The sequence below is a fragment of the Ipomoea triloba genome, chromosome 10 (assembly GCF_003576645.1).
Source record: "Ipomoea triloba cultivar NCNSP0323 chromosome 10, ASM357664v1".
In the NCBI taxonomy this organism is placed as follows: Eukaryota; Viridiplantae; Streptophyta; class Magnoliopsida; order Solanales; family Convolvulaceae; genus Ipomoea; species Ipomoea triloba.
In genome coordinates, this window is record NC_044925.1 from 24,213,751 (window position 1) to 24,227,658 (window position 13,908).

Below are 13,908 nucleotides of genomic sequence, written 5' to 3' on the forward strand. Positions count from 1 at the left end.
TATATATATATATATATATATATATATATATATATATATATATATATACATATATCTACATACACACACACACACACACACATATATATATAGTTAGAGAGATACATGTGAGGTTGAGAGATTAACTCATAGCCTAGATTTTCTTGATCGAGTTTGAATGTGTGGTTAACATCCTTCACTCCTCTATATAAATAGCCTAAGTAAATACAACTACATATTCTTTGCTCCCACACAACTACATATTATATTCTACCTCTAGGCCGGGATGATATTGACTTTTTTTTTTTTTTTTTCTTCTTCTTTTGGAGATGCATTTGAGGCAGGAGAACCCACCATTTTGTGGTTCTCTCTTGTTAACACACACACATATAATACATATTTATATTAAATATTTATTAATTTATTACACATGTATATTTATTTATATTTAAGTTGTCTTCAATTAATAAATATTTAATGCTATTCCAATGATAATATAGTTAGAGCCGGCACTCCACTGCCGAAGCCTTCCCTTGCCTTCGTTCGGCCATTGCAAGATGATTCCCTTGCCTTACAATTGCAACTCACTTTCAAAAGTGGTTCCTACTTTTGTATCACATAAAAAAAATTATGATCTTTTCTCAACAAATTAAATATCATTTTCTCTTTACAACTATTCTTTTATATCACTATATGAATTAGATTTGCCAACTAGTATGTAGTATGATGACATCTCATTTACTGTTCCAAATGAGTGGTCATACTTTCAAATTCCGGTGATGGTGGGGGCTTAGATTATTTGAGATGAAAATGTTTGAGAAAGTATAAAATATATACTACATTGTAAAGAATTATGAATATTTAAAAAAAAAATAAATGACATTCAAATATTAATAATAATTTTAAAATATGTAAAAGTATTCTTTTAAATTTTTTAAAAAGTTGTGTTATATAAAAGTTGTAATTGTACTACCATTTTATTACATAAAAAAATAAAACTATTCATATGACGTAAATATTTAAAATATAAGAATTATAATAATAACATCATATACACAATTCATTTACAATTTTTTTTAAAAAAAAATATTTACATTCCTACAATTTCAACCTACTTTTGATGATGATGATGATCATAACAATAACAATAACAATAATAATAATAATAATAATAATAATAATAATAATAATAAAACAAATTAATAATAAAATAATAAATAAAGTTAAAAAAAAAAACACACACACAAGTACATGACAACTTTTTGTAAGACTCTGCAAGCTCTCCCCCACAAGTCACAAGTTAAATTAAAAGCAAAAACTTGTGTGAGACCGTCTTACCGTGAGACGGGTCGGGTCGGGTCGAGTCAAGATAAAAATGTAATACTTATACGCACAAATGTCATACTTATATGCTCAAATGTAATACTAATTGGGAATAAAAATTTTGCTACTTATAAGGGCAAATGTAATACTTTTAAGGGAAAATACAATACTTTTACATTTCGATTAAAAAGTGTTACATTTTCCCTCAAAAGTATTATATTTTCTCTTATAAGGGACACATGTTAACATTACTTATTATGAAAAATGTAATACTTTTTATTTTATAAGTAACAAAATTTGTATCCTTGATTAGTATTATATTTGAGCATATAAGTATGACATTTGCATGGTGTTTCGACCCGACCCGACCCGTCTCACGAATAAGGATCTGTGAGACGGTCTCACACAAGTGTGACCCTAAATTAAAGCTTGTTAGCCAATATAGAATATTAAAAAAAAAACAAAAAAAAAAACAAAATAAATCCACGTCACATTTTAAGCGGGTAGATTGTAAATGACAATTCTAATTAAATTGGTTGAATTATTGATTTAATAATGAAAGTGACTTATTTATTTTATTTAGTGCATTATTTATTTGTCAAAACAAAAATCGATGAATCGTAGGGTTAAAAACAGTCTAAACAAGTTTGTTCTCTTTTTTGAATACTATTTGACCCTGTTATATTTATAGTATTTGTCCATATACTTTCTCAACCTAGTAAAGCCCAACAAAGTCAAAAAAGTCAACATTACCCCAATTAAGGCTCAAACCCATGACCTCCCACTTGAGAGAATCACTTCATGCCGATTGACCACAAATCCTTTGGCAGAAGTTTGTTCTCTTACGCTATGTTGTTGGCACTTCATTGTCGGTTGGATAAGATGTATTTTGAGAATTCGTGCAAATATGCCATCTATGTGGACCTGTTTGCTTTACCATATTAATTCATACATATTTTAAAGACTAAATAAAGAAAATTATGTTGTCAGAATATAGAGTATCAAAGAGTATGTTTTCATTGTTATGTGATTTTGTTTGAGTGAGCGTAATACGTAATTACTATCGGAGGATTGATGGATATATATATATATTTTTGAGTTCTACTGACTCGGTTACAATGTAGTATATGTTCATAGCTACTTTCTCAACCTACTGAAGCACAAAGAGTCAACAGATGCCTCTACTGAGGCTCGAACCCACTCCCTTCCACATAAGAGTGTACACCGGATGCCGCTTGACCACAAGGTCTTTGGCGGAGGATTAATCGATTTAATTTCTGGGTGATCTGAATTATTAAATCCAATAGAATGGATAATAGAATAGACAAAGCAACGAGATGAAAGTAGGTCACCGGGCACTTTTGTAATATTGATAGTGAGATTGTAAGTTTTTTTGAAATCATAGTGAGATTGTAAGTTGATTACAAAGGATTTAGGGTGTGTTTGGAAAGCAGGAAAATGACTTCTGGAAAATGAGTCATTTTTCGGAAAATAATTTGATTTCCAGTGGTTGGTTGCAATCTGGAAAACTGTATTTGTGTGTTTGGTTCATTTTCCGGAAAATGAGTAGAAATTTAAATTTATATATTTTTATTATTTTATTTAAAATATAAAAATATATAAACTAATAATATTTATTATAAATAAAATAAATAAATAAAACATGCAGGTCGCTGCTCTGGTTTCCGGAATAAAACTATAACTTGAGCCGTCCCTCTCTCAAACAAGCGAACACATCATTTTTCTTGTGGCGGAAGTCATTTTCCGCCAAAAGAGCCTTGTTTTCCCCAGTCAACGGAAATCATTTTCCATTGACTGGGTTTTCCCATGGTTGCCAAACACACCCTTAATGTAATGTTATTACAATAAGATTTGTATATCTAGACCAAGTAGATAAAGATGTCCTAACCAAGACAAATAGATAGCTACTTATACTACTAAGCCTCCGAACCGCCCCCTAATTAAAAAGGAGGAACTAGTTACAACCACCTCATGATAAACTCATGATGGGTCACGAGACTAAGTCGAGGCCCATTACTCTAGACCCGGAGGCAGGCTTAAGGTTTGGGCTCTTCTTGGGTTGCTCGGGTTATCTTTTTGAACTCCGAGCGATGTGTTCTTAGACCCGAGTCTCTTTTATTGGGTCATTTCCAATATATCTATCAAGAATATATATTAAATAAATTATGTTTTTGTGGTATAATTTAAAATACATAAGTGAGATGAATGATATTATGAAGATTTAATGATTTATATAACAGATTAGGTCGATAAGGTATTGATTATTATGCAAATTTTAGTATTATATTGTATGAAGGGTTTCATACATGATGTTCATACTATATAAATCAAACTTTAATTAATTGGTTCAATTCCAATTAAGGTTTGAAATGGATTGTATGGTAGTTCAAGAGAGAGTAAGTCAGAGCCATACTACTCTCGTTAGATGTTGAACTTGTAGCAGTGTAGTTACTAAGTCAACAATTTGACCAACTTGATTGCAATATCCCTTCTTGTTCATTTTTTGCAACAATATTTTGTTGTTGTGGTAGTGCTTTAAGATGAAAATTTTATTACTCTTTGTCTAATCACCAATGTTAAACTACTTTATTTATATGTACAATACTATTTTACTTTTAAAAATAACGCTACTGTTATATAATTATATTTACAATTCATTTATTATTTTCTATACATCTGTGCAATTCTAACTCAATTCTAAAATAATGTTACAATAATAATAATAACAATAACAATTTTTTTCTTTTAAAGGTGGCATGTGTGAATGAAAATCTTCCTCTTGATGGGATAATTTATCAGTACATTACAATGGACCATGGTCCATATAGCAGCATGGATAAAAAAGCAAAACAATATCATATTATTTTTTTTTGAAAATCAATATCATATTATTTTAATTACACTTTAGTTTTATTTGACAATATACGTTATTACATGAGCTCTATTTTTTAGTTTTGTTTTCCATAGATTAGCTGTTAGTTGATAGCTGTTTGGTATATTTTTTTTTTCTCAAAAAGCTAATTGAAAAGGCTGCTGTGAGTAGCCTTTTGAATTTTAGCATTTTGGAGTTACAAAAAACTTATTAACCAAACAACTAGTAGTGGTCAAATAAGCCAAAATTAGATGATAGGTTGATTATTTACCAAACAGGGTCATTGTGTTTTCACGAAGAGCGGAAGTTTTGAGCTCAATTATATCTCTTTTTTCTTTTTTAATATTAAAACTATTTAACTTTTGTTTGAAAAGTGGCATATTTTACATGAAAACGTTGTAGCTTAGCATGAGTAAAGTCTGTTTTCATATAAAAAATAAAAAAAGCATGAGCAAAGTCTCACTCGTGTTTTGTGAAATGTCTCGTGAAAATGAAAGTTCAAATAACATTGAAATGTATGTCAACATCATTGTGAAAAGCATTGCCAACACTAGCCCACTATCAGACAAATTAACCATGGTACAAATAGCGCTATATAGACCATAATTCAATATAATTATCAAATAAAACTTTAATAGAATTAAAATAATGTTTAGTGTTATTAAAATGAAAATAGTGCGTATAAAAAATGAAACTAACAAATAAAACTAATGCAATAACGTATATATATATTGTCAAATAAAACTGTAGTATAATTAAAATAATATTTTAATTTAGTGTTACTATAATAAAATTAGCTAGTGCGTGTACGAAAAAAATAAAACTGGAAAGTAGTACTCCTACAACAACATATATTGCCAAATAAACATGAAGTGTAATTAAAATTATACTTCAGCATTATTATAATTAAACTAGCGTGTGTTCAAAACGAAACTAAAAAATATAGTTCATGTAATAACATATATTGTCAAATGAAACTGAAGTATAATTAAATTGATACGACATTGTTTTGCTGTTTGATTCATGCTGCTATATGGACCATGGTCCATAGTAATGTGCTGACAAATTATCCCATCAAGAGGAAGAATTTCATTCACACATACATGCCACCTTTTAAAAAAGTAAAAAATTATTGTTATTGTTATTATTATTGTTGTAACATTGTTTTAGAATTGAGTTAGAATTTCATACATGTATAGAAAATAATAAATGAATTGCAAATATGATTAATATATAGTAGTAGCGTTATTTTTAAAAGTAAAATAGTATTGTACATATAAATAAAGTAGTCTAACATCGGTAATTAGACAAAGTAATAAAATTTTCATCTTAAAGCACTACTACGACAATAAAACATTGTTGCAAAAATAACAAGAAGGCATATTTGCCAAGGGCCTTGTGGTCCAGTAGCATCAAACCTTTCCCTTTATACGGGAGGTGGTGGGTTCGAACCTCAGTGGAGTTGTGCTGCATTGTAAAAGAGTCAGTAGTATTCAAAAAAAGAAAACAAGAAGGCATATTTCAATTAAGTTATCAAATTGTTGACTTTGTTCACTTAGTAATCATTTAATTAAAGTTTGATTTATATAGTATGAACATCGTGATCAATAGCTTATCGATCGAATCTGTTATATAAATCTTCATAATATGCTTTATCTCATTTATGTATTTATAAATTTATCACAAAAATATAATTTATTTAATATATATTCTCAAATAGTAATTATCTCCTCACGTTTTTCAAAAAAAAAGTATTTATCTCCTCACTCAAAAAAAAATCACGTAACAATGAACACATACTTGAGGATACTCTATATTCTGACAACATAATTTTCTTTAATCTTTTAAAATATGTATGAATTAATATGGTAAAGCATAGTGGCGGAGCCAGAAATTTTCTCCAGTGGGGGCGAAACGGCGAAAGATTGAAATTTAGGAGATATTTTAACAAAAAAAAAATAAAAATTTACATACCGAGTCATAAATATTGTTGACTAGAGGCGAAAAATTAAAATACATCAAGATAAAAAATATTTAAAACAAAATATAAAACATAATTAATTTGATAAAAAATAATTAAAAAATACGATTGAAAGCTTTTTATTTTTAAGTACTATTGACTCCATACCATATCGCATCTACTAAAGCTTGAACCCACCCCTCCACTAGATCACAAGGTCTTTAGCCAATTGAATGCTTTATATATATATATATTTAAATACCACAAATCCCACAAACAAAAAATACATTTAAAACTAAACTAGGTGCTATAGCCTATGAGTTTCGAACATTGGCCATTTCATGCAATTCTACAGCCTTACCATCTAAATGACCTTAACATTTGTGTAATTGTTAGTATAATTAATATATATACATTATATGAAGTGGGGGAGTGGGGGCAGCCATTGTGGCTCCGCCAATGTTAAGCAAACAGGTACCGTATAGAAGGCATCTTTCCACGAATTCTCAAAATACATCTTATCAAACCGACAATGAAGTTCCGACAACGTAGCGTATAGTAAGAGAACAGACTTCTTTCGACTGTTTTTTTATTTTTTTTTATTTTTTATTTTTTTTTTATTTTTTTATGAGTACTACCGACTCTGTTACAATGTAGTATCTATTTATAACTATTTTCTCAACCTACTGAAGCACAAAGAGTCAACAGTTGTCTCCACTGAGTCTCGAACCCACTCCCATCATCCATGTGAGGGTGTTCTTTCGACTGTAAAACATAATAAGTGTGAATGAATGTTATACCCCTCATTTATGTCCGTTTTTTTCGTTAAGTTTTTTTGTACATTATGCTATAAAAGTTGTACTACATAATATTTTGGACAAATATACTCATACCGTTATAACTTCCGTTATCTTTCCACTATTGTTATATGCACATGCGATCCATCATATATTTTCTTATCTTCTTCAATAATAATAATAATGATATATACACATTAAATATTAGAGTTATATGTTAGTTATTATTTAAAATATAAATATCTAATTTATAAAAATATTTTACATTATTATTATTATTATTATTATTATTACTATATTAAAATTTAAATAAATTTAAAATTTTAATACAAAATACTAATATTGGGCACATATTTTTTGCGCATCGCGCATGAGAAAAACTAGTAAAATCAATAAATTACTTTCATTAAAAGTAGTTAAACTTAAAATTTAGTGGTTACTAAATTAATAATTCGGCGAATTTAATTAGAATGGTCATTTACAATATAATCCATCCACTATGTGAATTTTTATTTATTTATTTATTTTTTTTGCTTTTTATTCTATATTAGCTTACAAGCTTTAACTTGTCACTTGTGGGGGAAAACTCGCAAAGTCTTATAAAAGATTATCATGCACTTTTGTTTTTTAGTTTTATTGTTTAAAAATTGTATTTATTATTAATTTGTTTTATTATTATTATTATTATTTAATTTGTTGAAATTGTAGGAATGTAAAGAATTTTTTTTAAATAGTGTATGAATTGCAAATATATATGATGTTATTATTATAATATTTACATTTTTAAATATTTGCGTCATATGGATAGTTTTATTATTTTTTTATGTAATAAAATAGTAATACCTTTTTTTTAAATACTCATGATTGTTTAAAATGTAGTATATGTTCTATATTTTCTCAAACATTTTTCAACTCAAATTAAAGAATCTAAACTCTACACTTTCTTAAACATTTTCAACTCAAAGAATCTAAACTCTCGCCACCGGAGTTCGAACTTATGACTTCCCATTTGAAATGGTAACCTGGATGCTATAACACTACATACTAGTTGGCAAATGTAATTCATATAGTGATATAAAAGACTAATTGTAAAGAGAAAATGAAATTTGTTGAGAAAAGATCATAATTTTTTTAATGTGATGCAAAAGTATGAGTCACTTTTGTAAGCGAGTTGCAATTGTAAGGGTGTAGAAATAAATAGTGAGCGAATTACAGATGATGTGTAAATATGATTAACTTTTAAAAGTGAGAATATTATTGAGATAAAATTAGTCCTATGTGGGGGTGCAACCGGGTGACACTAGACCACAAGATCTTTAATGTTTATTCAACACTTTATTCATTAATATATTTATTGGTTGGGTTCACCTTGTGATCTAGTGGCACCTGATTGCACCCCCACATGGAAGGGGTGGATTCGAGCTTTAATGGATGCATTATAAACTCTTTGTGCTGAATTATGTTGTAACAGAGGAGGAACTCCGGTGATGGGCATTGATTCTTTGAATGGGAGTTCGAAAAGTATAGAACTAACACTAGTTTGTAAAAAATAATGAGTATTTATAAAGAAAAAGAAAACTAGCGCAAGGTCTATTAGATTTGATTAGATTTGATACTGACTGAAAAGGAAAGAAAATCAAATTAAAGATGAAAATGGATTTCATTTGAAAGATCCGCCATTCACGGCAAAAAACAGGAAAAGACCATTTTTCCACTAAGATATCGGAGGTGTTTGGCAAAAAACTGATAGCTGTTAGCTTATTGGTTTAGCTAGGAGTTGATGATTGATTGAATATAAAATGACATTTAACGGTATGCGTTTATTGTATTATTTCAACATTTAAATATAACAAGAAAATAAACTCTTATTAATAAATAATTATAAAATTTGAGTATTATCTATAATTTTTTTAAGACATAAGTTAATTATTTTTGTTTATTTAACTCTTATTAAATTATATTCTAAAACAATTTTTATTAATTATTTTCAATTATTATTATTATTATTATTAAATAACAAACCCACCACCAATTTAAAAGTAAATCTCATTGATTTCAAAGGATAAAATAGTCAATATATCCATTGATCCAACAAGCTAATAAAAAAAAAGCTACATTCATTAGCTTTTCAATTTGTAGCTTTTCAATTTTCAGCTTATTGGCCCAATAAGCCATTTACCAAACACTTCAAAATAGCTTATTGGTAGGTCAAACAGTTAAATTTGGTCAAATAAGTTAAAATTTGGCTGATAAGCCAATAACCAAACACCCCAATTGTTGTGACTTTTTTTGGGTATGCATTTGTTAGCCTTTAAATTGGTTGGAGCGAATTATAATTTCATTACCACCTAATTTTTACATAATTTCGAAGGTTTGTAAATTTTTTCGTTTGGTTAAAGAAATTGCGATTCTGTGGAATTGAAATTTCATCATTTTAATGGAATTAGAATCGCATGTCCCCTTGGTATTTCAATTTCATGAATTTTATGAAGAAAAACATAACTTTGAGACAAAATTATCTCTCTTTTTTTAAACATAAAATTGATGGTTGACCGCTCTCTTTCCATTATATTGTGTCTTCTTCTTCTATTCTCAACACAAAACGTCAATCAGTAGACCAACCTCAATCAAATATATTTTCTCAAAATTTCATTATCTATTTTATTGCTTTTATTATGCAAATCTAAGGTTCATTTACAGCATGCTACATAAATTTTCAAAAATAAAATTTGAATATGGTCATTTAGGATTAATAATAATAATAATAATAATAATAATAATAATAAGTATGGGCATTTTGAACTTTATACTACTTATTCAATTCCCTTTCAATTTTTATGTATACCAAACATTAAAATTAAAATTCTCAATAATTTTATTCCTGCACTCCAACCAAAGTTAATCTTCCAATTTGTTTGTGTTAACTTTTGACCAACCTTCTCGTAGATACTTCAAACAATGTGTCTATGCATTTGGCAGAGCATACAATCGAATTTGTTGTGAATAACAAAAAAAAAAAGAAATCGTAGCCATTATTCCCAAAGAACAAGAGTATAGAATGAGGGTAGGAGAATAATCATTAATATCGGGACATGAGATCCAATAAAATATATACAAAGTTCAAAAGTATCTATCCAAAAAATTGATCCCTAGAAAGAGGGAAAAAACTAGACCACTAGACTAGAGAAGCCTTTGTAATTATTCTTTGAAATTATTATTATTATTTGAATGTAATTCATATTTTTTAAAAATACTCTTGATTCTTTACAATGTAATATATGTTCTATACTTTCTCAAACATTTTCAACTCAAAAAATCTAAGCCCTCGCCATCGGAGTTCGAACTTATAACCACTCATTTGGAATGGTAACGGGGATGCCATCACAATTGCATACTAGTTGGCAAATGTAATTCATATAGTGATATAAAAGAATAATTCTAAAGATCGAGAAAATGATATTTATTGCGCGCTACGAAAAGATCATAACTTTTTAATGTGATGCAAAAGTAGGAGTCACTTTTGAAAGTGAAGGTGTAGAAAAAATAGTTAGCGAATACAAATTTGATGATGTGGAAGTATGATTAACTTTTAAAAGTGAGATAATATTACTAAGATAAAGTTAGCTTTGGTTGATGTAAAAAATTTCGTAAGCGTCACTTCTATTTTCACAGATATAATTCATCATATCTATTTTTTTTTAAATAAAAGATAATATTGCATGTAATTCAAAAATAGAAAATCGTGATGCATTTTGAATGAGGATACAAGCAAAAAAAAANAAAAAAAAAAAAAAAAACAAAAACAAAACACACACACATACTAGTTGGATAAATTTTTACTTTTTATTTTTGTTTGAAAGGCAACACAACCAATAAATATATTAATAAATAAGGTGCTGAATAAACACAAGACGATTGAATTGAGCCATGTTGGGTGGTGATACGATGTTGGAGTCAAACATCCACTCTTAAAGCTAATTTTTTTAATAGATAAAATGTAGGGTATTAATTTGTGTATAGTACGTGTATCATATAATTACTTATTATAAAAAAAAGTTTATGCAAACCTGATTGAGACTCTATTTGAATTAGTCACATCTCATATGATGCAAATATAATTGCAGTATAAAAATAAAAATAAAATAAAATAAAAAGTTGATCAAGATCAAGATCAAGAAATTGTTCATTGTAATTAGTGAAAATGTTAGGGATCTAGACGCAAAAACCCAAAACTTCAAAGGTCCAAAACTAGAAATTGTCCCTTCAAGTGTGTATATATATAATATACGAGTTGTGTTATACTAAATGAAAAGATCAACAAGTTAGCTTTACCATCGTGAGTTCTTAAATTAGTGGAAGAGTCTCTCTGGTCTTAATAGTTCATTGCTTAGGGGTTGAAGAAATCAATGGCCTCAATCCTTGCAAGAAGGTATAGTTTCCTTTATGATTACCAAATATGATGTCAAAGTCTTTTTTCAATTGAATCATTTCAATATTTGGTTTCTCTCATTATTTTTTTTGTTCATCACATTTGGTCCAATAACTTTTAAAACTTTGCTACGTTTGGTACTTCGGCCTAATTTTCAATCAGCAATGACTAAATTTTAATTTTGAGTTGAAAAATATCATAGAAAATGACATATTTAACCATCGATGACCAAAAAATAAGCTGAATGACTAAATGCGACAAGATTTAAAAAATCGTGAAACCAAATAATGTAAAAAATTATCTAACCGTGGTTGAACAACAAGTGGAATATTAAAATCATGATGTCATGATGAGATTGAGTCATTAGAGATGATAATATTGTTCAAAATTTGATTTGTGAAATTCATATATATATATATATATCATTACATTATTTCCTATTTAGGCTAGAAGGAAAAGTTGCGCTGATCACCGGCGCTGCTAGCGGCATTGGCGAGAAGGCAGCGAGGTTGTTTTCCCGACATGGAGCTAAGGTGGTGATAGCGGACATTCAAGATGATTTAGGGCAAAAAGTTTGTGACGAATTGGACACCGCATCGTCAGCTACCTTTGTCCGATGCGATGTGACAAAGGAATCTGACGTTGAAAACGCCGTCAACGCCGCCATTTCAAAATTCGGCAAGCTCGACATCATGTACAACAACGCCGGAATCGCGGGACTGTACCGACCCAACATCCTGGACGACGAGAAATCCAACTTCGAGCGCGTCGTTAGCGTAAACCTCGTTGGCGCGTTTCTCGGAACCAAACACGCTGCGCGCGTGATGATCCCGAACCGACGTGGCAGCATAATAACCACCGCGAGCGTGTGCGCCGTGATCGGCGGCATGGGGTCGCACGCATACACGAGCTCGAAGCACGGCGTGCTGGGGCTTATGAGGAACACGGCGATTGATCTGGGGCGGTATGGGGTTCGAGTGAACTGCGTGTCGCCACACGTGGTGGCGACGACGCCAATGGCGAAGGGTTTCATTGACATGATGGGTGAGGTTGAAATGGGGAAGGTTTATTCCGCGTTCAAAGTGGAGGAGCTAACGGCGGAGGATGTGGCGGCAACAGCTCTTTTCTTGGCGAGTGATGAATCGAGGTATTTGAATGGAGAAAACATTGTTGTTGATGGGGGATTTACGATTGTCAATCCAAATTTATGTAGTTACAAATAAATAAGGACTCCCAATAGCGGCCTATTAACCTTCAATATTTGAGCTAGTAAGTTATGATTCCTATGAACAATCTAGGCTAGCTTATCTTTTTGTAATCTTTTATGGGGTAAGATCAGATGTTTATTTAGTACACATCTTTGTTAGTACTTGCAAGCTAAGTTTTTGTCGTCATTTAAAAAATAAATAATGTTATGGCTAAGGATATGAATGTTTTGGACTCTAATTATTCATAAATTAAATAAAATAATTGTTATTTTAGTTCCTAATTATTTTGTAGCTCAAATTATATGAATAATGCTATTTTTCTTTTCGATTTTACTTCAAAATATTAATAAGAAAACTAGTGCTAATAAAAAAAAATTTTAAAAAAAAACTAGTGATTTTTATGTGTTGTTAAATGTCAAGGTGGACTGATGTTTGCGGGTCAGTCCTAAATCGCTCCGCGATGGGGTAGGTTAGGGCCTAGAATATTTTGTCTGCACAAATACGGGCTTCGAAGGCTTGACTGGGTGGGTTGGCGGGCTACGTGGTTTATCCTGCGGGCTTTTCATTAATTTAATATTATTTAGGTTAAATAATTTGAATATAAAATAATAATATAATAATTTCTTTTATTTTTGAAGTTACGATCGTGGGGTCCGCGAGCCCGCATGAGGCGGGTTAGGATTGTATAATTCTAACCAGCGAGCTTTGCAGTCTAGCCCGCAAAAAAACCCTTGGTGGAATAGTCTAGTTGCATTGACTCCCATATCTTTATGATTAGGAAATCAATATTAACTTGTCATTTTCCATCGTACATTCTTACCAAACACTAGGGGTGAGAATAGGCCAGATCCCTTGTAAGGGCCTATGTCCGGGCCTAATTAAGGCCTATCTCGTTTAGTAAAAAGGTCAGGCTCGAACCAATTTCAAAAGCCTATTAAACTAAACAGGCCAGACCTCCTTTCAAAAAAAAAAAAAAAAAACAGGCCAGACCTGTATATACTAGGCTTGGCCTTCAGGCCTATAGGCTTGGTATATATATATATATATATATATATATATATATATAATTTTATACCTAATATATATTGTTATATTTACAATATAACCCCAAGTATATATAATTACCAAACTCTAACCCTCCACCTCCAAAAATTACATTCTAAATTATGATGCAATTATAAACATTGATGTTCATCGTGCTGTAAGTATACTTATTGTTTAATTTTTTATTAACTATTATTACTATCATAATGAAATGTCGCAACTTAATTACATGAGTTGATTGTTTATTATTTATGATATTATTAGGATAACAAATA

The 13,908-nt window shown here is 29.8% G+C and overlaps 1 protein-coding gene across 1 annotated transcript; it reads left to right on the forward strand.

The window, feature by feature from the left end:
* Positions 1–11,267: 11,267 nt before the first annotated feature.
* Positions 11,268–12,821, forward strand: LOC116033022 (secoisolariciresinol dehydrogenase-like). The gene is made up of 2 exons (XM_031275776.1): positions 11,268–11,381; positions 11,827–12,821. The coding sequence occupies exons 1-2, from the start codon at positions 11,359–11,361 to the stop codon at positions 12,602–12,604; spliced, it is 801 nt and encodes a 266-aa protein (XP_031131636.1). The 5' UTR covers positions 11,268–11,358; the 3' UTR covers positions 12,605–12,821.
* The last annotated feature ends 1,087 nt before the right edge of the window (positions 12,822–13,908 follow it).

What these genes read in the sequence shown, in the direction of transcription:
- LOC116033022 (XM_031275776.1), top strand. Translation starts at nt 11,359, where the DNA reads ATGGCCTCAATCCTTGCAAGAAG. An exon ending in GCCTCAATCCTTGCAAGAAG is followed by an intron (nt 11,382 to 11,826) that starts GTATAGTTTCCT and finishes TTTCCTATTTAG; the next exon opens with GCTAGAAGGAAAAGTTGCGC.